The 23,096-nt window shown below is 40.4% G+C and overlaps 1 protein-coding gene across 5 annotated transcripts in view; it reads left to right on the top strand.

The window, feature by feature from the left end:
- The window catches only part of ahr1b (aryl hydrocarbon receptor 1b), a 56,498-nt gene extending 34,630 nt beyond the window's left edge, over positions 1 to 21,868 (top strand). For 2 of the 5 annotated variants that reach the window (XM_006792857.2, XM_006792860.3), the window contains 5 exons: positions 534 to 739; positions 831 to 940; positions 9,198 to 9,339; positions 9,425 to 10,694; positions 15,458 to 21,868. In XM_006792857.2, the coding sequence (XP_006792920.2) occupies positions 534 to 739; positions 831 to 940; positions 9,198 to 9,339; positions 9,425 to 10,694; positions 15,458 to 15,616 (1,887 nt within the window). In that variant the 3' untranslated portion in view covers positions 15,617 to 21,868. Of the gene's footprint in view, positions 1 to 533; positions 740 to 830; positions 941 to 9,197; positions 9,340 to 9,424; positions 10,695 to 15,457 lie in introns of those variants that run through there. The other 3 variants (XM_006792859.2, XM_006792858.2, XM_006792861.2) reach the window with 3 other exon arrangements.
- Positions 21,869 to 23,096: the final 1,228 nt, after the last annotated feature.

The raw sequence follows: 23,096 nt of genomic DNA, 5'->3' as shown, positions 1-23,096 counted from the left end.
TTGTTTACCTTTCTGACATTGTGTTTCAGTGCCTTTTTAACCAGCCAATAAAGGATTATTTTGTGGTCTACCTCTGCAATAACCCCCATTACACATGGATGGGCCTTTAAATAACTTCAGATCAAAAGTCCTGGCTGAAGTTTAATATTACAGAACATTCACTTCTGTTTTCTACTGGTTAGTTTAAGAGTCCTGCTGTCCTGCTGAAAGAATGACAAGAAAGAGTCTTATTTTCCCAACAAGACCTCTAAAAACTGTAACATTCACTTCAGTACTGCTCAGAGTCATGTTACTGTGTTTACAGTGTTTCCTGAAGTGGTTTCTACTCTCTATATCACCCAGCAGTGTAAATAAGACTGATGTTGCTTGACAGGGAGAGAGGAAGCAGCACTTATGTGTCTGCTGAGAAGCTCGATCTGAGCAGGAACCACTCTGGGCTCTCTCATTTGTCTCACTGCCTTCACAGAGATGAAGTTAATGCCTCGGATTTAATGACTTAACACCGCGATTTTAACGCTGTCAAACCTTCTCAGGCACTGAACATCCAGGGTCGGCTGAAGTTCCTTCACGGCCAGAGCCAGCAGCAGTGCGATAGCGACCGAACCACGCCGCCCCAGCTGGCACTCTTTGCCATCGCCACGCCCCTCCAGCCTCCAGCCATCCTGGAAATCAGGACGCGGAACATGATCTTCAGGACCAAACACAAGCTGGACTTCACGCCCATGGCGTGCGATGCAAAGTATATCATAGCACTGGCAAACATGATTATTTATTCTGATTATTTAATAATTTTGTTTACACTTGTTGTTTTGGGTTTGTTTTTTTTTTAGGGGTAAGATAGTTCTGGGATACACCGAGGCAGAGCTGAGAGTGCGAGGTTCAGGATACCAATTCATCCACGCTGCTGATATGCTGTACTGCGCCGAAAATCACGTCCGTAGTAAGTCACAACTGTTCTACATTCTGTATGCTTCTCTGCAGCATTCAGCCTGAAAGGTTACTGGTGCAAACGACTGGAAGTACTGGAATTAAATATAGATAGAGGCCTGACTTAAAGTAAGCAAAGGACCACAACTACATTGAAAGGTGTAGGTCAAGACTGTAAAAATACACAAGTCTGACTGAACAATAATACACAGGGGAGAGCAGAGCTCTGCAGCAGCGAGGACGGGGCTGACGATCTGAAAGGAGGGAAAATATCAGGAAGTAAAAACAAAATAAATGCAAAACAGGAAATAATTAAAAGAAGAGTATCAGTGAAACATGGAAAGAAAACAAAGACATTACAGTGAAGAGGCAGAAGGAGGCAAAAACTTGAACAAAAACTCAGTAAAAACTCAAGAATCCAAAACTCAACTCAGCACAAAAACTCCAGGAACATAACACCAGCCTTCATGGCAACAAGAAAGTACAAAAACTAAACCGAAATTCAGAAACTATGTTAAAAGCTGAGTACACCCCATGGTTCAGCAGCTTGTAGAACCACCTTTAGCAGCAATAAGTTGAAGTAATTGTTTCTGTATGACTTTATCAGTTTCTCACAATTATGTGGAGGAATATTAGCCCACTCTTCTTTACAGTGTTACGTCAGTTCATTGAGGTTCATGTACAGCTCTTTTAAGGTCCCACCGCAGCATTTCAGTCAGGTTGAGGTCTGGACCATTTCATCACCTTCATTCTTTTCTTTTTCAGTCCTTCTGTTGTAGATTTGCTGCTGTGCTTGCATGACCCAGTTTGGTCCAAGCTTTAGCTGTCAGACAGATGTCCTCAGACTTAGACTGTAGAATACTTTGGTACACAGAGAAGTTCATGGTTGACTCAGTGACTGCAAGCTGTCCAGGTCCTGTGGCTGCAAGGCAAGCCCGAATCAACACCCCACTGCTCTGACAGATGGTATGAGGTGTTTGTACTGATAAGCTGAGTTTGGTTTTGTCTGTTATGCTCAAACATCTTCACTGGGCTGGTATAATCTGTCCAAAGGACATTGTTCCAGAAGTCTTGTGGTTTGTTCAGATGCAGCTTTGCAGACTTAAGCTGTGCTGCCGTGTTCTTTTTAGAAAGAAGAGGCTCTCCTGGGTAATAATGGAACCATCATGAACTTCAACATTTAACATGCTAACTGAGGCCTGTGGAGTCTGAGATGTAGCTCTTGGGTTTTTTAAAGTTCCTCTTAGCATTGCACGGTCTGACTGTGGAGTGAATTTACTGGGACTTCCACTGCTCAGAGAATTGTCACTATGTTAACACACCTGAATGCTCCAGACCAGCACACATCCCCAACTTCTTCTATAGAGGTGCACATATGTGCAGATTTGATTAGCAGTACCTGGCTAGTACTTAATTGTTATGGAGGGACTAAGGGTGCACTTAGTGAGGAGGCAGCTGATCTTTGATCTGTTATGTGTTATCACACAGAAGATATATAATGTTTAATGAATGTATACAAGAACGTGATAGATTAGAGTTTCTTTCTGGTACAAACTGGGTCTTTGGAGGAGGCCTGAGTTCATTTCAAGATTAATTTTAAGATTAAGAAGTTCTGACCTTCCACAAAAGGAAGGTCAGAACTTCTTTTGTGGGCACTCAGGTCTGTTGTATGCAGGAAAATCCATAGTTTTGTTTTTGTTTTTACAGATGTTGTAGGTCGGGTTGAGATTTGTCCTATGGCGAAATAGTTGCCCATATGTGACTCAGAGGATGAGTGTTCTTGTGATTATTTTCCAACCTATAAATAACCTTTTAAATTGCTGTGGGTCAAGTTTGATGCACATCACATCTGGCCATTTCTGAGGAATCCGTTGTAGGCACACAGGAAACATATAGGACAGAAAATGTCCCATTAGATTCAGTGCATAATGGTAAATGGTAAATGGACTGGTTCTTATATAGCGCTTTTCTACTCTTTCTGAGCACTCAAAGCGCTGTACACAACTTGTACATTCACCCATTCACACCCATTCGCACAAGTGCTTTCTAAGAAGCATTCACACGCACATTCATACTCCGATGGATGCATCGGAGAGCAATTTGGGGTTAGTATCTTGCCCAAGGATATTTGGCATGCAGACTGGGGAAGCCAGGGATCGAACCACCAACCTTCCGATCAGTAGATGACCTGCTCTACTACCTGAGCTACAGCCACCCTACAATCTCCTCTATGATCTATAATCTGTAATCTGAGTCAGTTTACTGACCTCACGTGTGGCTCATCATTACATGTCAAACACATGTAGCTCACAAACAGGCGCTCATGGATGAGGAGCCAGAGTCAAGTGTCCTACTTACCTCGTGTACCGAATGACCCGGTTATGTGTAACCATGGCGCCGAGCAACGCCCGCACCACCGCCACCAGGCACATCTCACACACGTACATACACATACATGCTGTGTGCATTTACTCATGCATACAGAATGGGAGATGTATGCATAGAAACACAGAGATGCACATTCAGCATGCTCTGATGAACACAGATGGGAGGCAAGGTTCACATAAATCACTTCTATATCATAGACCCCGTGTAATAAAACCAGAACACAAAAATTCACTCATAATGACAATAAGAGCAGATAAACTGTGTAGGATGATTTCATGTTTTTGGTGATTTTGGTGAAGTGTTTTTTTAAACACAAGACTGCTAATCCAGTTCAGGATTTCTTAAAACACCTGTACATCTGCAAAGTTCAGGGTTTCTGTTGGTATAGTACAAACTGATGCCTGACCGATACAGTGGTTTAAGACCAAAACCAGTACAGATACCATCACCGATATTTGGTGATTTAAAACTATGATATATGAGTTGATATTTTTCTTTCAGATGCACAAAACATAAACAGATTTCTCCAACTTTTTTATGTGCAGTTTTTTTATTTGCTTGTTTACACTCTGCCCGACTCTGCTCAGATCAGATGGTTGCTTGCAGCGTTCTAGTTGGAACGCTGACACTCATAATATACTTAAAGGATGTTTCTCCTGTCTCTTCTTTACTTTTTTGTTTATCACACCTTCAAAATGTCAATACCAATATATCAGCTAGTGTCTTATATCGATATATCGGCGGGGCAGATTGTAATCATCCTAGGTCTGATTATGGGTTTTTGAACATTTGAACACTGATGAATTCTTTGTTTGGTGTTTTAGTTTTGTTTATTCATTTTTATCTTTTCTGGAGTGTTTGGGGGGGTTTTGGTTTCTATTATAATTTACTTGTAATTTTAGAGTGTGAATGTTAATTTTTGAGTGTTCCCTCTGTTTCCTGTCTTGTCATCTTTTGTGTGCAGTTCCCTAATCAGTTATAGCTCTGACTTCCTGTTTTATTTTGATAGCTTCTCATCTCTAGCATCTAGTGTTTAATTTTACTTCCTCCCCAGACACATTGTCTTTCATTAGCTTCACCTGTGTCTCATAATCCAGCTGTGTCCACTCCCCATTAGGGATGGGTATCGTTTAGGTTTTATCTGATACCGGTGCCAAAACGGTACTTTTGAAACGGTGCCGGTGCACAAACTTCGTCCAAAAACCTCTTGTGTTTTTATTTTTCCCAGTAATTTTTTTTAAGCAAAATTATAACAAAGTTAGCCCTTTCTGTCAATAAAACATAACGTCTTTGGTTGGAACCAGTGCTTAAATAATTGAAAACAAACTTTGTCATGAAACCTGTGATGTTTAGCAGTTTTTTTGCAAGAAGATAATCATATTAGCCTTTTCTGGAGCTATACGGCATCGCTCTTGGCTGATGGCATGCTCAGCACAAGAGAAAACTCTTTCAGAAGGCGTTGATGAGGCTGGGACACACAAGTATTTTTCTGATAGGGCAGATAAATTGGGGAGTGTATCCCTCTTACTCCACCACCAGGCCACAGGGTCTTGTCCAGAGGTAATTCCTGGCAGTCTTTTGTATATTTGAAGCTCCTTCTGTACCTGCTCTGTGATTGAGGGGACTCTACCCGCTTGAGAAGCAGCCTGTTGAAGCTCTCTGTCTTCATCCTCAAACAGCTTTTCTAAGGGTGACTTCTGGACCTTACTTAGCTGAAAAACAACAAAAAAAGATGTGTGAGGTTTGCAAAATAAATAAAGATCACTTTTAGATTGTAGTGGTTGTGTTAGAAAAAATCTGAAATTACATATTTTTCTGGCTTGTCCATGTCAGCATCATCCACCTCGCTGTGTGCTTTGGGGTCCTCAGTGGGAGGCTATGGACACACAGATAGTAAAAGAGCATTCCTTCAACATAGAAACTACATCATGATGCAAAAGGACAAGATTGTACACACACAATGAAAATACCTGCGCAACTGCTGCTGTGGCATTTGCAACTGCTGCCTTCTCCAACCTGTCCCAGATGTCAGTAGCTGCCTCACCACCTAGCCTGCCTTTAAAACGTGGGTCCATCATCGTGGCCTCCTTCAGAAATTTCTGAAGGTTTTCATCCTTTAAGTAAAACAAGATATAACATAGGAGCTGATAAAAAGCTGAAAAAAGGTACCCCTATTTTTCATGCGCATTGACATTGTCTGCAAATACCTGATATCTTTTCTGCAGACTACCCCAGACTTTCTCTTTTATTGAAGAGGTGAAAACACTGTCTTCATCACATCATCTGAAATGTTGTTCCAGCTTGGCCAGGATGGGGATGATTTGGCTGCATGTGGGTGACTTGTCACTTGAGACACACATGGTTGACGTGTACAGGACTTGCATGCACTTAATAAACTCCTCTGCCTTGATTAAATCAGTGTGCGTGAACCTTTCTAGCCTGTTGAAAAATATTCACAATGTTAAAGGTAACTGACGTAATTTAGCTCTTGCAAGTGATGCTCATGTCATTCACTTACTTGTCCTTCTCCATAGGCTTTCTCAGCCGTTGATCCAGAGCAGCTGCCTGGATTGCATCAAATTGCTCCATAAATCTCTCCACCATTCGGAAGAGAGAATTCCAGCGTGTCTTAACGTCAAGAATTACATTATGCTCCGGCAAATCTAAAGCACAGATAGACACAAACATATTTTAAATTACTATAAAAAAGGTAATATGAATAACAATACTTCTTGATATGTAACTGCATGTGCTACTTACTCAGGATTCGCTGCTTTTCTCTGAGCACAGTTTTGCTCAAGGATGAACGTTTGAGCCACACCACAACTGAACGGATTTTAGTACACCAGCTGGAAACTACAGGAATGTCATACACCTTTTGTGCGGCCAGGTTGAGGGTATGAGCAAAGCATCCCACTTTTAAAAAGTCCAATTTTTTCAAAGCAACATCCATGTTGCAGGCATTGTCTACAGTGGCAGCAATTATTTTCCCTCCCAAGTGAAATTGCTCCACAACGCTTGATATTTCTTTAGTGACAACTGGACCTGTTTGTTACTCATAAACTGCTTCAGTGCTAAGCACATTCTGCTTCATTTTGCCTTTGTAGATGTAGTGAACAGTCACTGTGAGGAAATGGTCCTGAGCAATACTGGTCCATCCATCACAGGTGATAGCGACCTTGTTAACCTGTGCCAAATTCTGGATGAGGTTGCTTTTCTCCACGCAATACCAAGCAGGTATAAGTGTGTTGGATAGATCATCCCTGGATGGGGGCTGATACCTCGGATTAAGCGCAGAGGACATCTCCCTGAATTAAAAAAAAAAACAACAACAACAAAAAGAAACAAAAAAAAAAAACTGATTTTTTTTTTCCAGATACAATAAATAAAACATATAAACCAGCTCCCAGAATAAACAGAAAATACATTTGAATTTTTATTAATTTTTTTCTTCCAGATAAAAAATAAAAACATATAGCTCACCTTTTATTCAAATATAGTTTACTTATAATATTTAAAGACTTACAAAGCTAAGCAGCTATGAACATATTAACCTTTACAGTATTATACAGTCTATTTTTTTATGTCAGAGTAATACAACATTTTTCACCCGAATGATGGTGACTCCACCGTTGAAAATGGATGGAGATCTTTGACTATAAATTTTGTCACTGCCCTATGAATTTCGTCCACTTTTTCTTTCGTCATTTTAGCCTTTTTGGCCAGGGTAAAGGGAGTATCTGCCATCAAACAAGAAGACAGCCGCATGTAGCTATGACGGTGTTTGCTAGTTCACCTTACATGCATTAATTTAATAACGTGGTTAGCTTACTCAACTTAAATTACACACGAACAACATTAAGCTACTCACGCAGAGAAGAACGGGTGCTGCTGCATCATCATCATCAGTTATCATTTCTGCTACACTGGCAGGGCTAGGGGCCGAACTCTCCTCTTCGGGTTCTTGGATGTTGCTAACTCCGAGAACAGGCACCACACCCGCAGCAGATGTGCTAGGTGTGATGTCTTGCTGCAAGTTATCAAATGCGGTGCATTTCTCGGCTTTTAAAAAAACGCTATGCGACGCCATGTGTTTCATTAGATTTGAGGAGTTACCTCCTTTGCACATTATTACCTTTAAGCACTTGTTGCAGGCTGCTGAGTTTATATCTTTTGCTGTGAAGTACAGCCACACTGTCGAGCGCTTCGCCTTAGGCATTTTAGCTCTGCTCTAAAAAAAAACCCCGTACGTACCTGGGCCCGCCTACTATCCTGGGAAAGTGATTGGCTAGATTTCTCAGGGAAAAAAAGCACCGAATTGTGCGCTGCTTTTCGGTCTGGTTACTACCGTTTATGACAGAACCGGTTCCACAATGGCACCGGACACCGGTACCCATCCCTACTCCCCATGATACTTTTTTTTAAAAACCAGAGCAATCAGATGTTCAGGGATCTATAAACCTAACAGCTGTATCTCTTTCCTATTGTCACATTTTACCTGTATGTATTTGAGGACAACAAAGGGACAAAGAGGGGCATGTATTACTTTAGTTGAAGTTTCATAGATATCACCCTCGAATTTATCCAACCAGCACTGTGTGAGCAACACAGGGGATAATTATTTCTTTTTTCCCCAAGTAATATTTTTTTTATTTTTCTTTCTTTTCCACAGTGTATGTTTGAGTGGTGATCCTTTTCTCTGTACCCCTTGGGAAAATGCCAGTGTTTACATCACACATGTTGGTATTTGTGCAGCAAGTCTGCTTTGAAGAAAATTTACAGACCTACAGTTCAATCTTAAATGTTACTTTACAGATCCATCCCTTTGTTATTTAATTAAAATAAATTATCCATCTCTCTCTTCTGTTTATTGACTTCCTGAAGCTTCTCTGTGTGGGTTCAAGCTTAAAAATATTTTTCATAAACAGCAATTGTTTCAGAGCAAGTTTTCAAAAAAGTATTTAAAAAAATCTTTTGCTGGCTTTGTAGTCTCGCCCTTGTTTTTGACATTAGAAAGTTCAGAAACACGAGCACAGGCCGTGGAAGATGAGGAACTCATGAAAATGAAGCTTTGGCGTCGCATCGCTGTGTGCAAACAGCACGTGTAACATGTACATGTAGCCAAAGCCAGCATCGGCAGCATTTTTTTTTTACCCTATGCGACCCATATCCGATCATGGTGTGACAGTGTGAACGGCACAAATCCGATATTTTCAAATCCGATCTGGGTCACTTTCGTATGTGGTATTAAATCCGATACATATCCGATGTTTCAGAAAGCGACTGCTGTGTGAACGGTCAAGTCGCATTAAATCCGTCTTTTACGTCACTGACACAAGACAGACCCCAATTATCAGCGCCGGAGAAGACATCGCGAACGCTTCCTGGCCATCCAGTGAAACTGCTGGGAAGACAACATTGCAGAAAGTGAACATTTTATTTGTTCTGCATAATCTGCAGATTCTGACAGAAATCTGCAACTATCCTTTGAAGCACTGCTCCTCTCTAAAACAGCAATAAGGATCATTATTAGGTTATCTACATTATTATGTAAATAACAGAATAACTTGAAGCAAAAATTGGGAAACGTGAAGTCCGAAGTCTTTATATTAACGGCCATCAGTCAAACAATCCTGTTTGCTCTGGGTCTAAACAGAGCGCGTTGTGTGTGACATCTTCTTTTGCACATGCAGGCCGCTTTGAGCGTTCACACTAGAGCGCGTTAGCTGTCGCATTTTATTTGTAGTGTGAACGAGCAGACAAAAAAATCGGATTTGATCAAAAAATCGGAATTGAGCATTAAGACCTGCAGTGTGAACGTAGCCTTAGTGAGTGAGTGTGTGCACACAGCAGAGGCTCTAACGTGTCCTCTGTCTTTCCAGTGATAAAGACGGGTGAGAGCGGCCTCACCGTCTTTAGGCTGCTCACCAAGGACAACAGGTGGAAGTGGGTCCAGGCCAACGCCCGGCTCATTTACAAGAACGGCAAGCCGGACTACATCATCGCCACTCAGAGGCCTTTGGCGTGAGTGTTTCTTGATTCCAGTGTGATTTTTTTTTTTCTTCTTCTTCTTTATTTAATTTCTCCTCTCTAATGGATTCATTCACAGGGACGAAGAAGGAGGGGAACACCTGAGGAAGAGATCTATGCATCTCCCCTTCACCTTTGCCACCGGTGAGGCTTTGCTCTACCAAACTGGATATCCGCTGCACGGCTTCTCCGACCCGCTCCAGGGCAAAGCCAGAGGCAGCAAGTCCAAGAAAAGCAAAGGAGAGGAGGCTTCTTCAGATGAGCTGGACCCAAAGTCCCTACTGGGGGCGCTGATGAGTCAGGATGAGTCCGTATACGTATGCCAGCCAGATACGGAGCCTAAAGTGTCCTACCACAGCACCCTTTTCAGTGAGCAGCAGAGCAGGGCTGATGGTCTGGGTGCTTTGTTCAGTGGTGACAGCTGGTATGTCGTCTCTAGCGAGGAGTCGCCAGGGGATCGCAACGGCAAAACCTCCAGTTTTGACCCCCTTCTGACCACATTGGACTCTCTGTCTCTCGACGGAGAGGAAACGTGCTCCAACAGCGAACTGTTCAGCGCCCTGGAGAATCTGGGCCTAAATGCCGAGGACCTGGAGCGGCTGCTGCTGGACGAGAGGATGATGCATGTGGAACTGGACCCAGATCACATCCCAACTCTCAGTGACCTTCTCACCAACAACGAAATCCTCTCCTACATTCACGACTCTCTGGAGGGTGCGAGCGAGAGGCAGGAACAGGTGAACACAGGCAGATTTGGGTCCTCAAACCACCAGTCAAACTCAGATTCTGCCCAAAGTGTCTCCCAGCAGGCGTGCTTGACTGCTGGACCAGTGACGGGGGGACCTGACAGTCACTGGGTGGTACGGACGGGGAATCACCACAACCGTCATCACACCAACCATAACAAAGCCACGGAGCTGGACAGCAAACATGCGAACGCTCCACAGTGGCAGCTGCAACAGGAACAGCTCTCTGCCCCCCTCCAGTACCTGCAGGTAAGCAGTGAGAGCACTCTGTTGTCTGGCTTCCAGAATAATCCGCTTGGACCGACTTTAAACGGGTCTTGCATCCCAAATGGACTCTCAGCTTTTCCCCCAAGCGTGGCTGCTGGACACCAACATTACAGCGTCAGTGGCACAGACGGCGCAGTGTTAAATGACTCTACGTTACAGGAGGTCTGTCAAAGTTTGGTGAGCACTGTGCAGCCCTACCAGCTGCTGGGACACCATAAGCAGGAACAGACTGAGGAGCTGGAGCAGTTACTGGTCCTGACACAGCCACCGCACAGTGTACCATCCTTAGAGACCTACGGTGTGTTTTCTGCCACCCAAGACTCAACTCACAGCAAGGTGAGAGACTGTGGAAATATAGGTTCAACCTGAAACTGAATTAGCCAGAAGGTTAATCGCATGACCCAAATAGGTCATAATCATAGATGTGTGTGTGTGTGTATGTATGTATGTATGTATGTATGTATATATGCATATATATGTATGTGTGTGTGTGTGTGTGTGTGTGTATATATATATATATATATATATATTAGGGGTGCAACGATACACAAAATTCACGGTTCGGTTCGGTTCGATACTTTGGTGTCACGGTTTGATATTTTTTCGATACAAAAAATGTTCATGCCTTTTTAATTTGTCATTTATTAAAATTATAAATATATATTTTAACTCGAAAGTACAGTTTTTAAATTTAATGTTGCTGAAACAACAAAATAATAAAAAAAAAATCTATCTGATCGAGAAATCACTCATCTTTGGAAAAGAGAGTTTATTACAGAGAAATGGCTCTTTCCAAAATAAAAGCTATACTATACGCTTCTTCTGGGCTATATTCTCAGCAGCATATTAAACATATCAGGTCCCCATAAGGAGAATCATGTGCTAACGGCTGTCTAAATGACTCGGGTAAAGTTTGTAGCATGCGTGCTTGTTGTTTTTGTCTGCTTCCACTTGTCTTTGCACTAGGATGGTGTTGGCGTAAATGTGCAGTCATATTCATTTTGTTCCCACTAGTGCTGTCAGCGTTAATCTCGTTAAAATGACATTAACGCCGTAACGCGGCAAATCTCCGTTAACGAGTTACCGCGGATCGCCCCGTGCGTGGGGCTGGACGGCGTCAACACGTTAACAAGCTAACTGTGCTAACGCACTAGTTCCCACCAATTGAGCATTGCGTGGCACATCCGACATACTGTTTTACTTTTGTCCATGACGCGCTTACCATCAGGGTCATGCTTCACATGAAAACCAAGATAGTTCCAAACGCCAGATCTGAATGAGGGTGGGGGAGGTTCAATTTCGGGTAGCGTTGAGGCAGTTGCCATGTTGCAACGAGCTTAGCTTCAGTCTTGCTAGCTTGCGCTGCGCTCAGTGGATCTGCACTCGACAGTGGAGCCTAGGCGGAGTAGTCAAACGCAGATCCACTGAGCGCTCAACACAGACAGCATCGTCAGAAGAAAAGTTGATAAAATAAATAAAAAAATTTGTATTGTTCAATACATGTGCGTATTGTTGCACCCCTAATACACACGCCGTATTTGGACGAGGTGATGGTGTACTGAGTTATCAGCTAACACTAGCTAGCTTGGTTAGCATCCAAAATTAGAAAAAAACTAACAGGATAAAAACGGATATCTGTTAGTTAATGCCAAGTAACAGACTAATAAACTACAAGGCTTACACTCAGCCTAACTGGAGAATCGACATCTTGGATGGTCTGTTAGTACAATTAAGCCATATTAACTGTCAGATAATGAAAATACTGTGAAAGATTGCTAGTGGGTACCTTTCATTAGTTAGCCTCAGATGTCCATAGTGGCTACTTCTCCTCAGACCTGTTTGCTGTGAGAGTTAGGTTTGTGACTCCAGCCAGCTCACAAGGCCTGAAGATGCTCTCAAATATCATTGACCATCAACAAATCCAGGGCCGCAGGATCTAGAAACTCCAACCCTTTAGCCTTGTGCTGCTCTCTTTCACTGTCATGACCATGGATTTTTTTTTCCAAGTCAACGCACAAAGGCTGCGGGCTGGCATGGAGCTCAGAGTACACTGTGATGATGTGATCAGACATCCCATGTAAATAAGACAAGGGATAGATGGGTCAGAGCAGCACTGCCTAAGAAAACAGTCACTGGGAGTTGGGATAAGTGAAAGGTTAGAGTCAGGGCTAGTTTACCAGGAAGGTTATTTTTATTTGTGATGAATGTGTTTGAAGGGCTTGGTGTTAACGCTGGATTACAGTGTTTGCTTTTACTGCAGGCACTATTCAGACCTGAAGGATAAACCCTTTGTCTGTCTGACTTTGTACAGATCTTACTTTGTTTGTGGGATTTTGATGATTCCAACACAAACAGGAAACAAAGCTAGCTAAGGTTAGCTAGCTAGTTGTTCCAGATCAAACGCAAATTTATTTTCAGAACCAGTTTCTGGTTCTGGTTCCTGGTTCTGTTTCCTTCACACAGTCCCCATTTATAAAGTACCTTACAAACTCTAACATTACGGGTAACATGTGGATTTTCCTGTTTTAGTGCAACTAGCCAGGCAAACTGCTTACTGCTTAAGACACAGAGAGTGAAAGATCTTTCATAAAAGTCTTTTGGTTTTTAATGTAAAAGTCATTGCTGCAGCCAGAGGAAGTACAAAAGTTTGCCTGCCAAGACTTAATTTTAGACTCTTTGTTTTCCACAAGGAGTTCAGTCACTAGTTAACCAACACTGACTCTGAAGACAGTCTTGTCTGAAAACATGAGAACATTTGCCATCAAACTAAAGTTGTGTTGCTTTAATTGTGTTGCTTAAGGCACAATTAAGATGGTAAGACGCAACTTTTACTGAAGGGTTGCAGTCAAAGTTTGGCAACCTGTTAGCAACCAAAGTAATCACAATTGACCTCTTTCTTGCTAGTGACTGTTAGCAACCACTAGCGAAAGGTGGTTACCAAGCAGTCTCTAGGCCTGTGTGAACGGGGCTTTAGCAATCACAGGGACTGCCAGCAACCACGTGCAACAAGTTGAGGAATATATATTTTTCCAGCACAACTGGTGGTTGCCAGATGGTTGCCAACGTGCCTGAAGGCCTGTGTGTCTGAGGCCTGAGCAACTGGCCATTTTTAAACTACTTTATCAACTAATGATATGAACTGGCTGTCACCAGATTCACTCAGAGTGGCCACGCTGGTCTCTCAGGTATTTTAGCTGATGCTACATGAGAGTTAGGGTTAATGAGAGTTTGAGTCTTAAGTTAAGTTAAATCTTGAAATGTAAGTGTGTTGTTAAGAGCTTAGAAACAGTTCACCACTTTCACCTATGGTGTGAAGGTAGAAACATGACACCTTACTGTCACGTGTTGCAGAGAAAAGCCTTAAACTGAGTTTCAAGACTGTTTGTACTGTTCACGAGTTATATCCAGCTAGTAGTTATAAAAGCCTGAATAAAATCCATTATTTTGAGGTGTTTTATTTGAGATGTTGGTATTTAAAACAGTGCAGGCATTCTGATGTTTGGATCCTGTTAGACTCACAACAGCCAATTCTAAACTCAACTCCCCATAACATCATTTAAATTGCCTAATGAGACCCAAAAATGTTCAGGAGAAACGGGAACTTGTCTTTAAAGTCCAACCAAACCTTTTTCCTGTAATAACTAAGCAGAGCAGAGAAAGGTCCTAAAAACACTGATCTATTGGAGTACAAGTTGGAGGTCTAGAGAAATTCCCATTGTAAAACATAATGAGGGAATGAGACCTCGCCAGTTGGCGCTGCCAGATTTAGGCTTGAAGGTTTATAACAAGTCTGCATTGTTAACTTGGCAATAAAAGCCCAACGTGAAGCTTGTGTGACAGAAAAAGGGCTCACGTAGCATGTTGCTCCAGTGCTAAGGATTTTGTGACATACTGCATTGTTGAAATTTGCTCAGTAGTTGTCATAGTAGCTTTTTGCTGGTGTTTGGAGCCAAAAAACAAACTGAGACATGACAAAAGAGATGTGATGAAACAGGAGCACAGAGCAGCAAAGTGACGGCAGTGAGAAGGAGTACAATAATGAATAGAATAAGGTCGGGATGCCCCAGAGATGGACGACCCCAGCAGGCATCCATTCATCCCCTCCCCATTCAGCCTCTGCTGTTATTCTTCAGGGTCAGTGGCTGTCGCTGAAAGAAAAATACTGGCAGGCTGACCAGTCAAGCATGAGCAGCACTGACCTACAATTTGACTGTCATCATTACCTAATGCTGCGAATGCAGTGAGGAGGGGGGAGGGAGGAGGAGGCAGCCAGAGAGAGGCACAGCTCTGCTGTGAACAGATTACATGTTTTACAGCACGTTTGGACCACTGAAGAAAAGAAATAATTAACATAAACAATAATGAATGAGGTTAAAGCCTTCTACAACTCATAAGAAAAGTGAGTAGAACACCAACAACACTTCTTTTCATTAATGTGAGTAAAGCAGGCAACAAATTAGTTTTCATTAGAACGACTCATCCTTCCAGCAGAGGTTTCTATATGTAGCTAGCTGTGTAATTCACTAAACTGCAGCACTTTCACACAGACAACTGCTATTGTCCATTTTTACTTACATTTCTTTTCAACTTAACCTTGAAAAGTGAATCGATATCTTTCTGTTATGGAGTTGTACAACTAAAAAAATTTGACTCCTTTTTTATTAATTATATATTTCTATTTGCCAATTTTTTTATGTTTTCTTTTTTAATAAATTTGCACATTTTTCTGTACATTTGACATTTTTTGATGTATTTCAAATATTTATTTGATATTGTTGATGTGGGGGAGTGTATCGTTCCTAAATGTGTTTAAAAAATTGCAATAAGCAAAATTAATTTGCTAATGTTTTTATGCATTTTCTTTTTTCATCAATAAACATTTTTTTTATTTTATTTAAGAATTTTCTATTTTTGCTATTTTTCTTGGATACATTTTTTTCTTGGACATCTGCCAGATCTAGAAATTACTTTTTATTTTTATTTTTTTGTTTTGTTATTGGTTGTTTGGGGAGAGATTCCTTTTTTTCTAAAACTGTGCCCTTTTTCTCAGAAATTAGTGTGTTTTTCTTACAGTGTGACCCTGTTGTGTTGTTTCTCAGCTGGAGAATGGCTGCCTCCTTGGAGCCGCAAGCACGGCGTACGTCAGAACGTGTCTGATGTCCAAGGGGAACGCAGTGGCCACAGGTGACATCCCAGTCCCATGCCCAGATGTACTTCCTGCCCTCCAAGACTCCCAGAAATCTGGATTTTTCCTCTGAGAAGGTAGAACAGAAAAGAGAAGAGGAAAAACAGACTGTGTCTGTATGTGACAATCATGATTTTATATGGATGCAAACAAAAATGACTTAAGATCAGGTTCTCTTTAATAGCATTTGTTTCATCTCACCTGTGCTGCTCAGAAAACCTCAGATCTCCTCTGGTAGAGGAAGAGGACGAGCTCTCTCTGAAAGTGTCCACATCTGGTTCAAACATGTGGTCCTGACAATCTGACCACAACTGGGTTTTTGCTGTCAAGCCAAAACTCATCACTTTGTGACCGGTGTATAAACAGTTAATCGAACAGAAAATAAGTGGAAGACGCAATTACACTCAATTACTGCACTTTTTTATCTTTATTATCTCTCTTTGGTGCTCAAAATAACAAACGTCAACAAAAAGGCCGGTTTTAGTGGCACATAATGTGAAAACTGAACTATTCAAGTACTGTCGGCTATGTTTTTTAACTATAGGCACACCCAGCTGTTGGTTTAGGTTCAGCCGGAAATGATCTTCAAGTTTAAAAGACTTGAAAAGGGGGTTTATTAATTACACTCATTTCAGTTCATTTTTTTATGTTAAGAACTCTGTTATAATATGTCGGAGCTTCAGTTACACTAATTAGAGATGCTTTAGAAACATAACAGCTAATTACACACACACACGTTTATAGTTATAATAATTTACTGTACCCATTAACCTAACTTCCATTAACTTGAGTGTGATAGAATCTATCCTGCTTGTTCCTATGAAAACCTTTTTGATCACCACTTTATATTCATGCAAATATCTTGAAAAATATAGAAATAAATACAAATATTCAAGTAATAAAATAAATACAGGCAAACACTTTGAGCATGAGCTTTGACAAGTGATCTCTATGGTAGTTGAGAAGGACCAAAACTTACACGCTGAGTATTAATAAAAATAAAATATCACATATGCTGCATCAAGCAACAGCAATGAGTCAGCGAATCTTTATTTGTATAGCAGCTCAGTGCAGTTTAATGTACTTGATTGATGAATGACGAGCTGGTAATAAGACATTAGCTTGCAATGTTAGCCAATTTTAAAATAAAATAAAAAGGCAGCAGATGAAGTAAAACAGAAATTTTAAATGGTCTTTGGACATGATGAAAGTAAAACAGAAACATGAAATAATAAATAAAGATATATAAAATAAGGTCAGATAAAATACAATAAAAAGCAAAAAATAAAAAATAAATAGAATAAAATGTTTATTAATGAAAAGGGTCTAATGAGCAAGTAAAATTAAAATAATTTAATTCAGTAACAATCCTGAAGAACTTTTTATCAATGATTTGCAGATTGCATGTAATTGCCAACTTGACCCCATTCAGTTGCAGACTGATTGCAGACTGATTGCAGACTCTGTCTTATTGCAACAAAGTTGCTTTTAAGTCAGTGTATTTTGTGGAGAAACACTCAAAATATTTCTCATGACTGAAATGTCTCAAAAATGGTTTTCAAAACAGAGAAGATCAGATCAAATCAAAGCATCAGATTCAAACATAGAACAAATCATGCTTTCCACTATCTTTGCCACACTAGTGAATAATTCCTGTCAAAACTATGAAACTTTGTAGGAAAATAGACTGATGAATCCAGGAAACATTTTTGTGGTGTTGGGTAACGTGAAGGTTAAAGTCTTTAAATCCTCTGAGAGCTAATTCACAACAACCTTGATGATGTGTTGACCAAAAAAACCCAAAAAACAAATCTCCTGTAAAGCCTTGAGTCTGCAGCTCGACTTAAACTGCATTTTCTCAGCAAACTCAAACCAACAGCTGCCTTTAAAGTAGGAAACATTTTAGCTTAAAGCTCATGGTGTGGTGTGCTTCGAAAACTGGTCACAAGGAGTCATTTGAAACATTTAAAACCACTGGTGAAGACTTTAATCATATACAATCTGCAGTATATTTGAATGCAAACATTTTGAGCCATTCATTTATGGAAAACGCTGTGATGTCAGATCAGAGAAACAAACAGATTATTTAAACATCAGTGTTCGTTTTGTCACCTAGATGTAGATCAACTGTGGGGTTCGTAGTTTTTTTTTTTCCTGGTGCTACATATTGGAAAATAAGCATTTCTTTCCTATTGATGTTGTTTTAAATGAGATTTTCTTTGTCTTTTAAAATATGTTGAGAAAGGTTAAAAGGAACCCCGACTATTTCAGCTTATTGGCCTTAATGTCCTCTGCTGATCAAGCAAATCCTAAATCTTTCAGGTATATTTTGACCTACAAAAGCTGCCGTTAGTTTACATGTGCAATGCATTCAGCTCAAAATTACACAAAGGATGAACTACTGTGATATCATTTACAGTGCTTTGGTCCAAATAAAGTTGATTCAATTTAATGGCACCAAATCACAACAGCAGTTGCCTCAAGGTGCTTTATATTGTAAGGTAGAGACCCTACAATAATACACGGAAAACTCAACAGTCAGACGAGCCTCTGTGAGCAAGCACTTGATGACAGTGGGAAGGAAGAACTCCCTTTTAGGAGGAAGAAATGTCCAGCAGTCGGGCTCAGCCATGATCAGTAAGGGGAGAGGGGTTTAGACACATGGACGTGATATAAGAAACATAGAGGATTATTACAGTGGTCATCTTCATGTTGTACAGCTCGAGTACGGCCGACCAGAAAAAGTGTCTGTCTTGCTGTAGGGACCATTAGATGTCTCTACCCAGAGTGCACTGCAACTTTAAACAACATGGCAGCCTATTAGTGAAAGGACTTTTCCAGTTTTCATAAAACAAAGGCACAAGATGACATCACAAGCTCTACACGATTTCATAATCTGGGTTCCTTTTAAGATTAGAGAGGACTAGCAGACGTTTTTTATCGGTTCACCCTAATGCTGCATTTTTGCCTTTTTGAAGTTTACACCAATGTCGTGCACCGGCTTGGGCGGTCTGATTTGTCGATCAGCGGCGCAAACATCAAAGAGCATTTTTTGGTTTGTTTCCTGACCGGAGACAGTGTGAAAATCTCCCGTTAATGCCTTTCAGCCTGTCAGACTCCCGACCGTTTATTCCTTCAAAGTGTGAATAACTTAAAAAAAATATTTTATTCTCATATCTAAAGTGAGAACTTGTAGTTGGTTTAGCACTGACTGACTTCCACACTTTAATCCCTGGTGCACATTAATTAGCAGTATTAGAGCTCACCTGGCTGGGCTTTCTTCACGTGAAGCCCCTGTTGACCCTGCTGGTTGTGTAATGTTTGAAAATGTCTCGCTCACTGAGACTGCGATCCAGCTGTTCTGAAGGCAGTTTACGTCAAAGCTTACAGCCCACTGCGTTCATGTCATGTCAGATTAACTGGAACTGAAGAAGTTATTAAAGTGATAGTAATCAATATGTCTGCATGATCAGAGGGTTAAACTGGGGCTGTATGTGTTTTATGTTAAACAACACACAGTAATAAACAAAATGTGCTTGCATCACAAAAATATTGTTATTGGAAATTGTGACAGCCCTAGTTTAAATCCAGAAACTTCACAGACAGTAGCATTTTTTTACCGTTCCTCTCATCCCTCTTTGCAAAATTTGCAAAGCATGAATTTTGAAGTGTGATTTCAAATTATGAAGCAAAAGGAAAATGAAAACTAAAGCCAAAGTTTTTGTCTCACACGATATAAAGTGTCTGTGAAACCATCAGGATTTTTGGTTGGTGCCTCAGCGTTTTATCACAGGGCTGATATTAGCTGGTATCAGTATTTAAGACAACCTGTAAATGAAAAATAAATAAGAAACACCCTTCAACCATGCTATGAGTGTTAAGCTTGCACAGTTTGTCCACCAGAGGGCACTCTGCAACATTCTTGTTTGTAATTCGAGTTTGGAAGACCCTAAAACTGAATTTTTACGGTCTACAAAACTGATTTTGGCTGTTTGATTAAAAAATGGCCTGAACTTAAAATAAGTCTATTTTAAGTTTAGGCCAATTAAAACATACTTTAAAAAAATATTTTCGTGTGGTGGTAGGACAAAACACCCTTGGTGGGCACTCAGTATGGACAATGCACAATACAAATATTGCAGCATAGCTAAAAACTTACTTTTATCTGTAACAGTGTAAGAATAAAAACCTCAATTCAGTTGTAAGAAATGTAATTGTGACGTGCCAATTTCATGCTTCTGATACGAGGGTAAAATTAATACACTTTAATAGCTGTAATCCTCACAGAGAGGCATGACAAGGATCTTTAATCTATAAAGCTATGATTATGTTTTAGTTCTCTGCATGTGAGTAGCTGTTGTATTATAATGTAAAGAAGTCACAAAAAACTCTTGGGTAGAGCCTCACACTCACTATTTGATGATGAAATTAACCCAAGTGGACCCTACAGGAATCACGGACACGTAAAGTGTAGCGCCTGACTTAAACATTGCTTTCCCAGATTTGTAAAATTAAAATATAAATGTACTAAATCGGTGAAATGTTAAAAACAACAAGATAAATACAATCAATAAAAACATTGTCCTGGAGTTACTCACCTGTTTCAGTTGCCCTAGTTTCCTTTCAGCTCAGTGTGAGAGTCTTTGCCGCTGTTAATCAGCGCCTCTTTAGTTTCTCCTTTCTTCACTCACTCACTGTGAGTGAACCTCCTCACCCACACAGTGGAGTACAACGTTAACACGTTATGTTACTGTAAGCGTAATAAAAGCTTCCCCAGAAATGTTAAATCAAGCATAAAGTGGAGGAGGCAGCAAGGAAAGCTTTTCTGTCGTGTTGACTCACATCGACGAAAGTTTGTCATGAAATAAAAATGTGGAAAAGTTGTGGAAAAAATGATTCTTTGACCTCATAAACACAAAGCATTAATTTTTAACGGAATGCAACTGAAATATGTAAAATAAAAGGTTTATTTGCTTCATTGAGGAGTGTGCTTGGTATAAACTGAATGTATACTAATCGCATAAATTTCTTTTGAGTAGATTCCATTGAATTGAACATTTTACGTCGTATTATTTAACAAAACTACAGAACATTTACTTAAAGTCAGCATTTTGGGCATAAATAGCCTTTTGCTGTTTGTTTTCTCCATGCAGTTTTAGCATTCTTTGTGCAGCTTTTTAAATCAAGATCAGTCCACATATTTAATTATGTATAATTATAAAAACTTAGTTTAGACATCAGTTGAACTGGTTTTGGCTTCACTTGAGGCTGTGGACTTCCTTTGGCTGCTCACTAACTAGCTGAAAGGCATTGTTGGACCTTAAGAGAGCCGTTTCAAGACACACTGGCAGGTTTTGTCTCGGTGCGTATAATGTGGCAGGGAACAACATCATTATTTTAGCTTTGTGTTTTGACATACATTAGCTCAGCGGTGACATGACATGAACGGAGATATTAAGAGCAGCTGGAGGGCAGACGGGACAGCATATAGCATTTAGCACTGACTAAACTGACTCAGAAACCAAAAGAGGCGCTCTGTTGTTGAATGTCTCGTGTGAACCACGAAGCTTTGAACTCGCCACAGAAAGTTGCTTAGAAGCGATTTTTTTGCTCACGTCAGCCGACGACAATCGAAACGCATTTATAGATTTGCCTCTTTGTTTTTGTTTTTTTTCCTTTTCTTACTGACTTTTTCTTACGATCAGATGATGATCAGATTTTTCTTAAAACAGATCATTTAAAATCAGTAGTGGAAGAAAAAAAAACTTTATGAAATCTCAAGGCTATTTACAACCTGAAAAACTAATTGTGTGTGTATAAGATGTGTTTATAATGGTGTTGTTCAAGCACTGCTTTGTAATCACAGCTCTGACAAGCTCTTGCACTGAAAGTAGTTTTTAAGAAAAGCATTTTATGATTCCTTGTTATATGAATATTGTCCCTAAGAGTCTCAGTGTGTTTTATCTATATGTCATGTTTGAAGACACGTTAGCTCAAAGCAGTATGGTGCCATAACGATGAGCAAAGACCTGCTCTGCTCTCAGCATTTGGAGACTTTAAAATCACTCGTTTCACTTGCTAAAACCCACTTCGCCCACAGATTTAATCTTTCTTTTTTTAAAATTTGAGTTTAAATTAAACCAAACTGTCCCTGTGCTGTTTTTAATGCACGCAGACTTTATTTTGCTGTTTGTTTGTTTTGTTTTTTTTAATCACTGGAAGTTGTAGTTGTGCGCTAACATGTGTTTAAAAAACAAAAAAATGCAGTCTGCCATGTGTTGAAATGTGCTCTTGGATCCTTGAAATAAAGGATTTTGTGTAATCACACTGTAGCGGGGTCTCTTTTGTCGTGTTGTTTAAGCTATTTGATTGTTTGTGCTAACTGCTGTCTTTTGCCCACCGGGTGTCAGTGTAGTCCCCAATTTTGATGTCACCTGATGTCCTCAGATTTTTACTAGACGTGTACAAATAGCCACTCCAGATGCATGACATCATTAAAGGAAAGTCGGGTAAGAAGTAAAGAAGAGTTAAGGATTTAAAAAGCACAATAACGCCCACTAAGAGTCCATGTTATATCACTAAGATAATAATCAGCTGCCGACATATCCCAGCGCAGCACTGCCACCATGTGTCAGGACTCAAAACATCCAAGATAGTCAAAATTATCTGTGGAAAATTTGAAGTGACTTTGAACGCAGCATGGTTCTTGATGCCAGACTGGCTGATGTGAATTTTCACAAGCTGCCAATCTACCGAAGAGCACCTCGGCAGCAGCAGAAGACCACACCAGGTTCAACTTCTGCCAACTAAGAACTGGAAACTGTAGCTATTTATTGTAGCCTCAATGTTAATTGATGGTGGTATAACATTTTGTTACATAATGTTACACATGCTGATACTATGAGTTTATATTGTCCTTGTTGATTTAGCTGTTAATTCTTGATCAACATAACTACATTTATCTCTCCAGGAATACCTAAACCAGTGGCAACAGAAAGCACCAGAAGGGCAGAAAGTGGCATGTGTGAAACTTAGACACACTCCTTACAGTTGCATTAGAAACCTCTCAGACTTTAAATGCTGAAGTGAAACACGGTACCAACAAGAGGTTGAGGAGGCTTTTAGCTGCACATGTCCTTACTCGCGCTTTTTACACCAACAGACGTGTGAACTCCTGCCCAAAAGAAAGCAAACAAACACACAATAATACCAGGGAGTGTAAAGTGACCAACAGCAAAGACTTACAGACATAGCTGGACTGGCCCGATGGGGATTTTTTGTCTTTATGGGCCGATGATTTTTTTTTTTGTAACAGTATAAACAATGGAAGATGGTGGATTGGCCAGATGCTAGTCAATGTGTAAAAATAACTCAGTTGTTTGGTGGTGGCTGTGGCGAAGCTTCCACAGAAGCCAGCAGGTGGATGAGGGAAAGGTGAGGCAGGAGAAGCAGACCCGAGTTGGCCGCCGGTCCAAGTGTCAGGTGAACTGAACTTCAGGTAAGAAGTTATGACCTGCAGTCTATCTGGGTCAGATATAAACCAAGTTTAGGTG

Source organism: Neolamprologus brichardi, chromosome 23, assembly GCF_056152115.1.
Source record: "Neolamprologus brichardi isolate AB-2024 chromosome 23, ASM5615211v1, whole genome shotgun sequence".
NCBI classification, from domain to species: domain Eukaryota; kingdom Metazoa; phylum Chordata; class Actinopteri; order Cichliformes; family Cichlidae; genus Neolamprologus; species Neolamprologus brichardi.
Note: the sequence above shows the minus strand (reverse complement) of the source record. Positions and strands in the feature narration are given on the sequence as shown.